Source organism: Capra hircus, chromosome 20 (assembly GCF_001704415.2).
Source record: "Capra hircus breed San Clemente chromosome 20, ASM170441v1, whole genome shotgun sequence".
NCBI classification, from domain to species: Eukaryota; Metazoa; Chordata; class Mammalia; order Artiodactyla; family Bovidae; genus Capra; species Capra hircus.
In genome coordinates this window covers 39,692,313-39,707,507 of record NC_030827.1, presented here as the reverse complement: position 1 = coordinate 39,707,507, position 15,195 = coordinate 39,692,313, and the positions used below count along the sequence as shown (strand labels likewise).

General features: G+C 42.8%; 1 protein-coding gene across 2 annotated transcripts in view; it reads right to left on the bottom strand.

The window, feature by feature from the left end:
* The window catches only part of C1QTNF3 (C1q and tumor necrosis factor related protein 3), a 29,911-nt gene extending 15,211 nt beyond the window's left edge, over window positions 1-14,700 (bottom strand). Inside the window, exons 1-3 of one of the 2 annotated variants that reach the window (XM_018065775.1) lie at window positions 14,253-14,700; window positions 6,570-6,681; window positions 4,069-4,223 (exon numbers count right to left, since the gene is read on the bottom strand). In XM_018065775.1, the coding sequence (XP_017921264.1) occupies window positions 4,069-4,223; window positions 6,570-6,681; window positions 14,253-14,555 (570 nt within the window). In that variant the 5' untranslated portion in view covers window positions 14,556-14,700. The remainder of the gene's footprint in view (window positions 1-4,068; window positions 4,224-6,569; window positions 6,682-14,252) is intronic. The other variant, XM_018065776.1, reaches the window with a different exon arrangement.

The following is a 15,195-nucleotide window of genomic DNA, read 5'->3' as shown; positions in this document are numbered from 1 at the left end:
ATAGGGCCTGGACAGAGAATCCAGTAGCTAGTGATTTAATCATTTATGCCTGAAAAATGAAGCCTCCATAAAAACCCAAAAGACAAGTTTTGGAGAGTTTCCAGGTTGGTGAACACATAGAGATTTGGGGAGAGTGCCTCTCAGCCCCCTTTCTCCATACCTTGCCTTATGCATCTCTTCTATCTGGCTGCTCTTCAGTTACATCCTTTTATAATCAATGGGTGAGAAAGTAAGTAAAATGTTTCTCTGAGTTCTTCTGTGAGCCTCTTTAGTACATTAATCAAACCCAGTGAGGGGCTCATTTGGAACCTTTGATCTATAGCCAGACAGAAGCACAGGTGACAACCTGAACTTGGATTGGTGCCAAAAGTAGAGGAAGGGTGGAGCAGTCTCAAAGGGCTGCGCTCTTAAGGGTCAGAATTGAGCTGAACTGTAACACGTCGGCTTCCCAGGTGGCGCTAGTGGTAAAGCATCCACCTGCCAATGCAGGAGACGTGGGTCCAGTTCCTAAGTTAGGAAGATCCCCTGGAGAAGGGAATGGCAACCCACTCCAGTATTCTTGCCTGGAGAATCCCATGGACAGAAGAGCCTGGTGGGCTACAGTACATGGGGTCACAAAGAGTCACGACTGAGTGACTTAGCACACACACGCACATAGGACATCTAGGTGGTGTTGGAGAATTGCTCAGTGATGTGGGAATAACCCACACGTGGAAATTGTACCACCCCTGGATAGTCACATTTGAAAGTCAATGCCAATCCCCTGTCCAAAGGAGTCATTGAGACTGAGTGTGAATTAAATCAATAATTTAAAAAAAAAAAAAACCAATCGTTATTTCTTGGCTGTGCTGGTTCTTCGTTGCTGCATGTTCTGTTCTCTAGCTCCAATGATTGGGGTGTACGCTCTAGTGTGATGCATGGGCTTCATGTTACACTGTCTCCTCTTGTTGCAGAGTATGGGCTCTTGAGTGCACAGGCTTCAGTAGTTGATAAAGGGGGCTTGGTGGTTGCAGCATGGGCTCTACAGTGCTGGCTCAGTAGTTGTGGAACACAGGCTTAGTTACTCCATCACGTGTAGGATCTTCCCACACCAGGGATCGAACCTTCATCTCCTGCATTGGCAGGCAGATTTTTTTTATCACTGAGCCACCAGAGAAACCCCTAGATCGGTAAGTTCTTTAATTTGGTGGGGGGCGGTTATCTTCTTGAATGAATGGAAGTTTTAAGGGAGAAGAGTGAGAGAAGAAAGAGCAAATAACGTGAAGTTCTGGAAGACTTGGGGTAGAGTGGGAAGGCAGACCTGGGAGAATCAACACAGAAAGGATTTGGGCAGTCAGAAGGACCACAGGAGGGCAGGGAATGCAGAAAGATGAAGAAGGAGTGACATGAGACAAAAGATTTAGGAATGGGGATGAAGGGGCCAGAAGCTACCCTCCTTTACAATCTGTCTAAGACCAATCTTCTATCCTCTTTAAGGCTTCCTTCAAAATGTGTGACTGTAGTTCTCCCAAATGATCATATTATGGTTTTAGGGTTAAGAAGCGACAGAGCAAAGGTTACAGTTGCCAAGGTGTTCTCCCTTAAACTGGCTACTACAGGGCCCCTTAACTAGAATATAACCATTCACAGATTTGGGTTAATTCTAGCCTTGAGAATGTTTATCATCCATCTTATTAGGTACCTATAACCCAGACAGGGAAGCCTGGTGTGCAGCAGTCCATGGGGTCACAAAGAGTCAGATACAACTGAGCAACTGAATAACAACAATAACCTGGGCGGCTGTATCTGTCTCCTTTTCTTCTAAATTTATACTGGCACACAGACCCCAGGTTATTGCAATTATTAAACAGCATTCATTACAAAGTTACGAAAACACAAACACTGGTTGAATAACACACAGGACATCTTAGTTTACCCTTTAAAAAAACCTGAGACCCAGAAAAATGATGGAATTTATCCAAGGGTAATCAACTACCACATGTGCTCAAATAAAGGGCAGTTTTTCCCCCACTGATCTTTCAGATAGAGTTATTGTACTTTCTAGTTCTTTAAAAGTTTCTCGTGTTATAGTATTGTCCATGAAAACATTAATAATCTATGAAAGAAACTGGAAACTTTTATTAGAGCCAACCTGAGGATTCTAACCCAGGAGACAGTCTTTCAGAAAGCCCTGAGGACTGTCGTGAAGAGGTAAGGGAGTCAGGGGAGAGACCAGCGTGTGTGTGGTTTTGGTGAAGAAGTGCATGCAGTCACATGCGCATCTCGGTAGAAGGTGACTGCTATTCTCGAGGACCAGATGTCTTAGTCACTGGTTTCAGTGCTTTTCTAAGTGTGGGAAGATGCAGGAAACTGGATCCCTAAGATTCTCTCCTGAAAAGGTTTAACTGTCTGAGGGCCAATTCTGCCAGTTTTCCCAGAGCACAAAGTGCTTCATCCTGATCTTCCCCTTGAATTCCTTTCAGGGTATATTGTAGGTCAGCGACTGCAGTGGTTAACGACTTGGTTCTTACAGAACTGGCTGGTGGGCAACACTCTATTTTACAGTCCTTTCCCTTTTGCCCTTAATTTCAACCAAGGTTTGGGAGGCATTTTGTGACCAGCTGTCCCATTGCCATATGGATGCTCATTCCAGGACCAAGCCAAGACTTCCTTGATAGGACACTCCATGTACTGTTACTGGATGAGGCCCACTTAACAGCAGCCAACAGCCTCTGGACCTCCTGCCTCACTAGTCTATAATGGTCCAGGACATGGTTCCCCCTTGTTGCTTCTTCCCGTATCTATTACAATTATTGACCTTACAGAATTATTTGGTCAATTGTTTCAAGTTCCCTAGTCATCACTATTTTTATGAGAGACTCAGTCACACACTGGTAATGCAAGAAATAATAATCTTATATAATAGGCAGAATACAAGTAATATCACTAGTGACTTTAATAAGGTTGTAAATAAGTAGTGTTATCTTCTAAGGAGTTACATGTCTGCTGTCAAAAGAAGAGAAATTGAGCTTTATGGTCGAGTAGGTATTTCTGCCACTGGCTTGGTCTGGCTAATGCATAATGCAGATGTGCAACGCACACTAGAGAGGAGAGAGGAGGCCCAAATGGGCAGAGAAAATATTATGTATAAATTTTCCTTGACTTGCTTTAAAATATAAATTTTATTTCATCAGTATATTCTCTTAATTAATTAATTTTAATCACAAGTTACTATTTCAGAAAGACATTTCAGCCAGAAACAAGCAATATAAAATGCTAGTTTTCAGTGTTGATAGGTGTTTCTTGGAAGAATCCATTTTTAAAATATTAACCAAATAAATACATAAACAACTCAGACTTAGTAATTTTCTTAGTGTGCCCCAATCTCACATTTGCAAGTTTTAGGTGTTACTGACAACAAGAATTTCAGAAGATCACTTAAAAGAGAAATAACAGATAAATGGGTAGTTGGGCTTGAGATTAAAATGTCCAATGATAGCCTCATAAATGAATTTTTAAAACTGTAAGCTAAAGTGAATATGGTCTGGTCTGGAAATCTGTAGGTGAAGGGCTCAGAATGTCTTTAGTGATAAAGAATATACTGATGAGAAAATTTAAATAAAAATTACTGGCACAAAAACTGATTTGATAGAAAGCAATATTTGTACATTAATATCTATCTGTGTGACCTAAACATGCAAATGTAACAAGATTTATAAATAAATGGGATAGTCAAATGTCTAATAATATTTCATGCATCTAAAAGTTTATATATTCAAGTTGCCAAAAATCTTTTTATTGCACATATGTTTTCATTTGGAAAATGGAAATTGGCTGATGTTCAGGGTTACTCTGTATTTGGTCTAAAGAGGGTGCTGAACTTCACCCTTCATACAATTCTCTTCTCCCTAAGAATGATCTCAAAACACTCTGACGGCATTGGTCTTAGGCAAATATCCCGTGGTGAAAAGATTGAGATGAACAAATTGAGACAGGGTTTGTTTACTCAACAGTGAGGATGAAAAAACACTCAAGCCTTCTGACTCCTGGACCCTAAGGGTCACCTGGAGACATGCCAAGATGGTTTACCTGCAGTTCTGGTGGAATCCCCGGGTAGCCTTTCTCTCCTTTGGGGCCATGCTGCCCACGCTCCCCTCGTGGTCCCAGGTCACCTTTGTCTCCTTTCTCACCTTTGGCCCCTTCGTGGCCAGTGGCTCCATTGTTGCCATTGTTCCCGTGGTTTCCTTAAACAACCAGACATCATCACATGAGAAAGCCTAGTCACTCATACTCACTGTCTATTTCTATAGAAACATAGTTCCTTTCTTCAAAAATACAGATTCAATGGCATAAGGGGACCATTTGAAACAAGCCTAAACACAGCCATGAGGTCATCATGGAATAGGATCTCTCTTAAATGGAACAATGAAAACAGACTTAGATACTCTTAAGTGTCCAGATTCTAAAGTCTATTTTTCCTATAAAGCAAGACTTGGAAGAATAGTTGCATAGAAGACTGATTATCAAAGGATCCTTTATAATAGCAAAGATTAGAAACCACCTAAAGGTCCATCAATACTGAAAGGGTAAAATTTTTAAATGGTACGGAATTCCCTGGTGATCTAGTGGTTAAAACTCTGTGTTTTCACTGCAGGGGGCATGAGTTCTATCCCTGGTCAGGGAACTATAATCCTGCAAGCTGCATGGCACAACCAAAATAATAATAATAATAAAGGATTTGTAAACAGAATTGTTTTAAAATGGTGTATATGTATCCCAGTAAATAATGTTATATAGTCACAAAAAAATAATGATGAAGAAAAATATTTAATAGTATATGTTTTAGATAAAAGAGGCTACAAATCAACAGGGTTCGCATGATACTATATGTAGGTTATGTATATTACATATACACATATATATATGTATATGTATATATATATATACATGCTTTATCCAAAGGGGAAAAAGACTATAACAAATTACATAAAAATATTTTACAGTGGTTCATTTTGCCTGGGAAATCCCACGGACAGAGGAGCCTGGCAGGCTATAGTCCATGGGGTCGCAAAGAGTCGGACGTGACTTAGCGACTAAACAATAGCAATGTTTTTTCTAAGTGGATGGGACACAAGTGATTTTTGTATCATCCTATATAACTTTCTGCCTTTTTAAAAATTTCTACAATAATATACACCACTTTTATAACTGAAGGAAAAGTAAAATCATTGATAAAAATTATAACAATAATCTTGAAAGCAAGATTTGAATAATGATTTCAACTCTTTACTCAGTGGGAATTTCTACACCTCTTCCTTTATTTTTACACTTGTTGAATTCCAGGCCCTTCTGCCATTTATTTTGTGTGCCACCTTTGGTCAGGTTTCATAACAAGCTTGCGATTCTTCCATACTGATGAACTTTGACTGTATTTGCAGGTTAATGTGCTGATGACAAAACTGGTTCTGATAGGAAACGTGTAGTCAAAGCCAGTCCATCCTCTGGCCTCAGAAGAGTGTAGAACTAAGAATATTTTAGGAGGGTCTGAATGTTCCCTACCCCTAATCACTGCACCTGCTGCCTGCTGCCCGTGGTGGTCAGTGACTTAGGTTCCAAGCTACTAATCACAAAGTCTAACAGAGCAGTTGCTGGTTCTATATTTGGTTTTGTTTGAGAAGCCTCTCAAAGGTATTAAGAAAAATTAAGTCTCATTGTTTTTAACTACTAACATCAATGGGAGTAAGAGAAGAGTAAGAGGACTTTTGCCGAACCTTGAGAAAAAGTTGTACTCCCAGGAACTGACCTGGAGACAACAGAGTCAGATAGGCCCTCAGATTTGGAGGTCGTGGACAGAGGGGACCTGGCTGCCTTCTCCTTGCCTGACCCAGGAGGCTAGCAAGTTCTGCAAATGATCCATCCCTGGGGCTCCACTCAGTAGAGTAGAGATGGCTGAGCAATGGCTCTAGAGGGACCCAGTGGAGCTCGACAGCACACCCCGTGCCACCATATGGTGCTGGAGCCCAGAAATGTTCCCATGAGTCCAAGAGAAGTACAAGGGTCAACTGAGAGACAGCTGAGCATGGAGCACCTAGAGGCTAGAGGAAGACAAACTCAGCCAGACCTAGAATCAAACAGAAGGATGCGTCATTCAGTGAAAAGGACTGTGAAGATGACTATAACCCAGACCAGCAGTCTCTCCTCCCCACTCTCAATCCCCAGAAGGCTAGATCTAGAGTGCCCTATGAAGCACACAGTGGCAGAAACACGGAAACAAAAGTATGAACCTGTTAAGGTCCAGTGATTCCACACTGAACGCTGGTGAAGGGCCTCCTGGCATGTAGGCTGAGGTCCTAGTATGCCTAATGCCTGTGGGATTCTGCGAGTGGTATGGATAATAAATACTCTATCTTGTATACATCTTCCTCACAAACTCAGTAAGCTCAGTTGCCTACCCCACTCTCTTTCAGATTTTCCATGCGAGAGCTCTAGATCATACACAAGCGATGCCAGATCACTGAGGTTCACCCCTGGCTCCTGATTTGGTATGGTCTTCAAGTAGGCTGGAAATAATGCATCTCTCTCATCCTTACCTGGGATACCAGGGGGACCAGGAGGTCCAGGGGGGCCTTGGTAGCCTCGGAAGCTGTAGTCTCCATGGCAACACTTGCTGCAGTCTGGGGGCAGTCCTCCGGTTTGTGGAGACTTGAAAAAAAAAAAAAACACACAAAGAGAAACTTCAAAGAAAGGTACATGTGAGTGATTAGAACTTTTGAATTTCTTCTGGCTTTGGTCCCTAGGTAAGTTTAATTCCAAACAACCCACAACAACATCAGAAAAGAAGGTGTGGGGTGGGTATGTCAATGGCAAAGAAGTCAGGGAATAGCTCAGGTGAGGTGATGATCAGAAGGCAAAGGAAAGAACAGAGTGGGTAGAATAGGCTCCTTGGAAAGTGGGAGTGGAGGATCGGGGCAGTGTTTCTAGAAAGTATGTTCCAGAAGCTATGAGAAAAGAGAAATCTCCTTCAGAAGTAGACTTGGAAACATTCCTTTTCTTTTCCAACTGTCTATAGTCTCAGACATAGCTAGACTGAGTAGATGACCCACAAATGATAAAACTACCAGCATCAAATACAGTAATTAAGAGTATGTATATTCATATACTACTGCATTAAAAGCTCTTAGAAATTCTAAATTGCAACTCTAGTTTTTCCAACAGTCACAGCACACAAAAATTGCCTTAGAAAATTAAGATTCATGACTCCAAAAAAGTTATTATTAATTATTTACAACTTGAAACAATTTCACCTTTTTAAACTTCTGCCTTTAACATGCAGGTCTGTTTTATATTCCACTTGAAAATTTAAGCGATTATTCCATTATTTGAATCAGGATAGAATGTCCATTGAGTCAGTGATGCCATTCAACCATCTCATCCTCTGCCATCCCCTTCACTTCCTACCTTCAATCTTTCCCAGCATCAGGGTCTTTTCCATGAGTCAGTTATTTGCATCAGATGGCCAAATTATTGGAGCTTCAGCATCAGTCCTTCCAATGAATATTCAGGGTTGACTTCCTTTAGGATTGACTGGTTGGATCTCCTTGCAGTCCAAGGGACTCTCAAGAGTCTTATTCAACACCACAGTTCAAAAGAATCAATTCTTTGGTGCTCAGCTTTCTTTATGGTCCACCTCTCACATCCATACATGACTGCTGGAAAAACCACAGCTTTGACTAGATGAACCTTTGTTGGCAAAGTAATGTCTCTGCTCTTTACTATGCTGTCTAGGTTTGTCATAGCTTTTCTTCCAAGGAGCAAGCATCTTTTAATTTCATGGCTGCAGTCACCATCTGCAGTGATTTTGGAACCCAAAACGATAAAGTCTGTCATTATTTCCATTGTTTCCCCATTTCTATTTGCCTTGAAGTGATGGGACCGGATACCATGATCTTAGTTTTCTGAATGTTGAGTTTTAAGCCAGCTTTTTCACTCCACTCTTTCACTTTCATCAAGAGGCTCTTTAGTTCTTCTTCACTTTCTGCCATAAGGGTGGTGTCATCTGCATATCTGAGGTTATTGATATTTCTCCCAGCAATCTTGATTCTAGCTTGTGCTTCCTCCAGCCTGGCATTTCATATGATGTACTCTGCATATAAGTTAAATAATCAGGGTGACAATATGCAGCCTTGAGGTACTCCTTTCCTGATTTGGAACCAGTCTGTTGTTCCATGTCCAGTTCTAACTGTTTCTTCACGACCTGCATACAGATTTCTCAGGAAGCAGGTCAGGTGGTCTGGTATTCCCATCTCTTGAAGAATTTTCCACAATTTCTTGTGATCAACACAGTCAAAGGCTTTGGTGTAGTCAATGAAACAGAAGTAGATGTTTTTCCGAAACTCTCTTGCTTTTTCTATGATCCAACAAATGTTGGCAATTTGATCTCTGGTTCTTCTGCCTTTTCTAAATCCAGCTTGAACATCTGAAAGTTCTCGGTTCACGTACTGTTGAAGCCTTGCTTAATGAATATTAAATGTATTCAAATATGACTCTGAGTTCAACTATTACTTATTCAATGATAAACGTCTAAAATTTGGGCTTACTGTCAAGGAGGTAAAGATTTCGTAGAAGTTGAAAGGCAGAAGGGTTAGTCATTTGTAAAACTTTGAGTCTTCTAAATGGACAACTTTTAATTATAGACAGCATACAAAAAACTTGTGGAAACTTTCCTTGACACCAATTAAAAAATCAAAGGGTTTTTTTGAAAATAGCATATTGTTGCTAAGGGATTCATTTTTTAAAAGAAAGGGATGGGATGAGAGAGGAAGGAAGAAGAGAGAGAAAGGAAGAAGTCATTTAAAATTCAAGTTTTCTTTGTCATTAGAAATCCAAGCAAAAAAAAAAGAAAAGAAATCCAAGCAGAACAATGGATCAGTGCTTCACATTGGTGCACCTCTAGACATTTATAGCACAGCAAATTCTACTCAATACTCTGTAATAGCCTATATGGGAAAAGAATCTAAAAAAGAATGGATAGAACATCCCTTGTGGTCCAGTGGTGAAGAATCTGCCTGCTAATGCAAGAGACCGGTTTGATCCCTGGTCAGGGAAGATTCCATGTGCTGTGGGGCAACTAAGCCTGTGAGCCACAACCACTGAGCCCGTGTGCCCTAGAGCTGATGCTCTGCAACAAGAGAAGCCACCACAATGAGAAGCTCAAGCACCACAGCTAGAGAGTAGTCCCCGCTCACAGCAACTAGCTAGAGCCCGTGCATGGCAATGAAGACCCAGTGGAGCCAAAAATAAAATAAACAAATACATAAAATTTAAAGAAAAAGTGTATGTGTGCTAAGTTGCTTCAGTTATGGCCTACTCTTTGCAACCCTACGAGCCTTCCAGGCTCCTCTGTCCATTGGATTCTCCAGGCAAGAATACTAGAGTGGGTTGCCATTTTGTCCTCTGGAGGACCTTCCCAACCCAGGGATTGAACCAGAGTCTCCTATGTCTCTTGTACTAGTAGGCAGGTTCTTTACCATCATCACCACCTGGAAAGCCCCATGTATATGTGTATGTATAACTGATTTACTTTGCTGTACATCTGAAGCTAATACAACATTGCAAATCAACTATACTCTGATAAAAATTATTTTAAAAAACTAAATTTGCATAAACAAAACAGAAAACAAGCTAAAATTTTCCCTGACTCTTATTTCTTTTTTATTTAAACAGGTTCCCATCTAGTTATAATATTAAGAAACAAACGCCTCATCTGTAGTCCAGCAAAAGCTGCAACAGCTGAGAGCCCAAACTCAAGGTTTCAGGAGCTAGGATTTGGATCAATCTCCTGGTTTAGTCTTCAGTTCCTCAGACCCAACCCTGGACAGGTATGGGAGTCTACGAAAACCTTCTACAAAACTAGTGGAGGAAAAGAAAATTAGCCAAAGCAATTGGTTGGAAACAAGGGATTTCAGACACTTGGAAAGTCAGACACTGCAGCACTGCCCCACCTTCTAATCCAAAGATGAAATCTGAGGAGTAAGTATTCTGTAATTTCCTGGTATGATTTTGCTAATATGAAATACAGATTTTTAAGCTCCAAGAAATTCTAAGCTCTGCCAATAATGAATTTAAGGGAAGGAGATGGGTGGATGAGGGAAAATCCTGAAGTGGAACCATTTATTTAAAAATAGAATTGAAAAACTGAGACAACCAAGAATGTCAGAAAGAGAACTGGACTGGAACCAGAACTCCCATTACAGGTCTGTGTGACTTTCATGAAGTCATTTTCTCCCAGACATCATTTTTCTTGTCCACTAAATTAGAGGACAGGGTAAAAATGGTCATGAAATTTCCTTCCAGCTCTATAACACAAACAATGATACTGAAGTCTTTCCCAAAGCCTCAGATGGTGACTGGAAAGCTTTTGTTTTGAAGTCTAGTGTCTGGGCACAGGAAATTAGCAAGAGATGAGGTGCACACCCAAGCACTTTGAGAACACAGTTGTTTAGTCGCTAAGTTGCATCTGACTCTTTTACAGCTCCATGGACTGTAGCCCACCAGGCTCCTCTGTCTGTGGGATTTCCCAGGCAAGAATACTGGAGTGGGTTGCCATTTTTCAGGGGGATCTTCCCGACCCAGGGATTGAATCCGTGTCTCCTGCATCTCCTGCATTGCTAGGCAGATTCTTTACCACTGAGCGAGCCATCAGGGAAGTTGAGAGCACAGAGCTGCCACCAAAACAGGGAGAGATTTCTGGTCACTAGAAGGCAATGGCACCCCACTCCAGTACTCTTGCCTGGAAAATCCCATGGACGGAGGAGCCTGGTGGGCTGCAATCCACGGGATCGCTAAGAGTCGGAAACAACTTCACTTTCACTTTTCACTTTCATGCACTGGAGAAGGAAATGGCAACCAACTCCAGTGTTCTTGCCTGGAGAATCCCAGGGACGGGGGAGCCTGGTGGGCCACCGTCTATGGGGTCGCACAGAGTCGGACACAACTGAAGCAACTTAGCAGCAGCAGCAGCAGCAGCATGTGGGCCCCATCCTAAGAACCCTCTTGCAACATATCACAACATGGTCCTCCCTCTGGCCTGGTCTTTCAAAAATCAATCAAATGCAACAATGTCTGTGATCCTTAAAACAAGTTGGACAGAATGTGTTAGTTGAGAAGTTTTCTCCCAGGTAAGGGAGATTCACATACTAGGTAGTCCTGCAGGTCACCTTGCTATTGACTCTTTTCCCAAAATTAGGTCAAATTTGAGCACGAAGTTCATGCAAATGTGTGGTATGGGAGGAAGAAGGTCGCTAAGACAAGTTCCATCTATTCTGTAGCTGTAGGCCTAGGAGCAGCTACCGAGAATGAAGCTCTACTATTGGGAAATGACTTCAGGAAGAAGGGTCTACGGCTCCTTCTGTGGAAAGGGAAAAGCGAAGAGAAAGAAAGTGAAGAGAAGTGGAGGAGGGAGAGACAGGCGCCAAGGAAGAGCAGGGAAGTTGATAAAGATGGAAATGCTGAAGAGCTGCAGAGAAGAAAATGCCAGGAAAAGGGAGTGCAGGTCTCCCTGGGAGAGTGGTCCCCCACCTCTACACATCTTTGCACAAACTCTATGGCCAGAGTCCTCTTTTTAGAACACAACCCTGACTTCACTGCCCCGCTATGCACGAAAACTTCTGCTTGCAAAATAAGGTCTAAGCTTTTTAACCAGTCAACAGAATCCACCAAATGGCACTAAAATCATGGGTGTCTTCCTCCCACAGCCCAGGCACGCCACCAACACCCACTCCTCCAGGCTCTCTCAAGGCTCTTCCCGTCACACAAATTTATCTTTTCTGTGAATAGCCATCCTTTTTGTCTCATCCTTTGAGATCCAACTCAACAGCCACCGCCATTCTGACCCTTTCCTCCCAACAGTCTTTTGTGTGTGAACTTTATCACATGGTATTGAATTATCTGTTAATTTGGCCCCATGAGAGCCCTTCAGAACTGTTCAGCAATAGAAGCTTGAGTGTATCTATCCCCATCCTAAAATGTGACTCACAGGAGAAGCACATGGAAAAGATTGGTGAAGGAAAAAAAAAAAAGATTGGTAAAGGAGTGAATGAGGATTAAGAGAAGAGGCGGGAAGTGGGGGCAGTGAGGAAAGAAGGAAGCATACAGAAAAATCCTAAGTTCAACATGGGGCTCCATATCCATGGGCAGAGAACTGTACTAAAACTTTAGAGTATCAGTGGCTAAATCTCCACAGTCACTCCTGTTGGGGGCTGATTTGCAAATACTGCAGGAATCCAAGGGAGCTTAAAAGCACCCCCCCTTCAAAAGAAAAAATAAAAAGGAAACCCCCAAGTGGCTTCTTACCCACCTCATCTGATTTTAATATGCTAGATGCCTAGGGCCACCAGCAGGCAGCATGGAACAGAAATGTAATTTGAATTTCAGTGGCCTGCTGGGTGCCAAGAAATAATGACCCATGACAGCCTGCATCTGCCTTCTGCTGCCTCTGGGGTCTCACACTGCCATGGCCAAGAAGGATCCAGCAGAGAGCCCATTTACTGCAGTGGAAAGTCCAAATCAAGGCTCAGACAAAAGCACAGACATCTTCACCACTGATAAACACAAATCAGTGTTAATCACTCTTCAGCCAAAAGACTGTCAGATGAAAGGACAATCTCTAAAAGTGGCTTTCAAAGAGCAGGACTGGGGATTTCCCTGGTGGTCCAGCAGTTAGGGCTTCTCACTTCCACTGCAGGGGACACGGATTCATCCCTGGTTGGGAAACTAAGATCTCACTTGCCACACAGCATGGCCAAAAAAAAATAAATAAACAAACAGGATTGTGTATAGAGTTTATCTTTTCTCCCGCAGCTCCACAAATTCAACCAGGCCCCACAGAACGGTTTGAACAACTATATCTGTGGTCAAGTTAGAAGTCCAGGTTTGTCTCAGATTCACAACTGCTTCTGCCTGTGATCTTGGTGTGATCATTCTACCGGTCTCAACCCACACGTTCAGTTTGTGGTTGGAAAGGTTGAGATTTCAACTGCATGGACGTTTTCAGGGCCTATCCATTGCATGTGTGTGTGCATGCTCAATTGCTTTGCACGCTCAGTCACTTCAGTCATGTCCCACTCTGACCCCGTGGACTGTAGCCCACCAGACTCCTCTGTTCATGGGATTCTCCTGGACAGAAAACTGGAGTGGGTTGCCATTCCCTTCTCCAGGGGATCTTCCCAACCCAGGAATTGAACTGGGGTCTCACACATTTCAGGCAGGTTCTTTACCAGCTGAGCTACCAGAAGCAGTTAATTCTTATAGTAAAATTTACCTGTTCAAAAATCATATAATTCAGAGTAACTCTCCTTGCCCTCTCATCTGATTTCATCATGCTGATTCCCGGAAGGCAAATCAAAACCTGCTTCTTCCTTATGTTGTACACCTGAGACTAATATCATGTTATATATACCTCAATTAAATTTTTTAAATTAAAAATGTTAGACATTTAAAAACCTGTTTCTTCCTGTTCTTAATGTTTTCAATGAAATTGAGTTTCATCAATTTGCTATTCACTACACTAAAACATTAACTCACTCCCACACCACCCTAAAAGAGTTAAAGATGCCTCCTCAGATGCTGAGCTTATACTCAGCATTTTACACAGATCCTCTGATTATTAGGCACTCGGTCATACAATAGCATGAGGTCTGCATTTTAAATACAGATAGATATATGTTTTTGTTTTAACTCTTTGGTCTTTTCAAAACAAATTGAAAGTAGAGGCTTAGTAACCTAGAGTGCTATTAAATCAAATAATCAAGCCTGGCATGAAATGTCACAGTAAACTCGCAAATCAAATGAAAAACTCAAAGGGCAGCTTCTCTCTGCCAGGAAGAATTAAGAAAATCCAATTTATGATCTGTAAATGATTATCTCCAGCAACCCGTCTATCGGCAAAGGTCAGCTCTCCTCCTCCTTTCCACACCAGCAGAGCAAGAAACAAAACCAGAGCAGCGCAGGGCTGATGCTCCACTCCGCTTTCTGATGGGGCGTCTATGGCTTCTCTTTATCTCAGTATATCAGTGCTACCTCTGCTGAGTGTCTAACGCACACTGCCAGCGCCCCTAGCATCCCACAGCAAGCCAGAGAGAGAGACCCTCAAGCAGTTCAGCCAGCTTCTGGAAAGCACTGCTCCCGGGAATCACAGCTGAAAAAAAAAAAAAAGAGCAAAGACAACAGAACTCATGAAGCTTTGACAGTAACCCTTAAAAGAGAATTCCGAGTACCTGGCCCCAGAATGGGGTGGTCTGGGCTAGGTCATCTACCTCGGGGGGCGGTAGCTCATCCGGCCTCAGGGATTTTAGGTCTGTAGAAGTGTTATTATCCACAGTCCCAGCTCTAGGATGGCTCCGCTCTCTCACTTTCTCCCTTCTGGAGCCGCTACGGCCAGTCTGCTGATGGCTTTGCACTATTCGCGCCACCACTTTATTAGCTCTTCCGCTCACCTCCATGTATTCATCTTGACACAGGCAAAAAGGGAGGAAAAGCAAAGCCAGAAGGTGCCAATAGACGAGCTGCCTCCCCAGCATGGTTCTCAACAGAGCCACAGAGCTTCCCGGGGAAGACGGCTGGGGCTCTGGGCGCCGTGGTCTCCTCGGGCAAGCGCCAGGGGCTGGAGATCAGAGCTGCCTCTGGCCGGGCGGTTTTTATAGTTCAGTGTGTAATAAATAAGGCAGCAGGCAAGCCAGAGGGAGAGCGGTCCTCCTCCGCGGGCAGAAGGGGCCCCATTCATCACTTTCCCACACCACAGGCAAAACGATTTGTGTGCACAGCTCCCAGTTGGTGGGGTTCATAAATGTCACACCTTGGCACGTTTTTTTGTGAAAGTGTGAAGGGAACATACACAACCAGCTGGAAACAGGCAGCATGTGTCCAGCGGTTTGTTTTTGCGATTAGACATGGAAAGGCTGCGCTTTTGCGGTCTAAGATGCCTTTTGGAAAAAACTCCTCCCGGGCTTGCCAGGAAATTCGGGCTTAACTGCATCAGTTCCGTCTGAAATGGCAGTGGGAACGTGTTCAGGGCCATCGAGAGAGCTATGCGCTCTCATTATACAGTTCATATTTCCCTCACTTAAAGGAACTCATTTCCCGTTCTGGCTCCGGCAGCAGGAGGCAGTTGGGTGACTCCAGAACGCTGAGCTGGATTCAGGTTCAGAGTCTCTGGGTTTA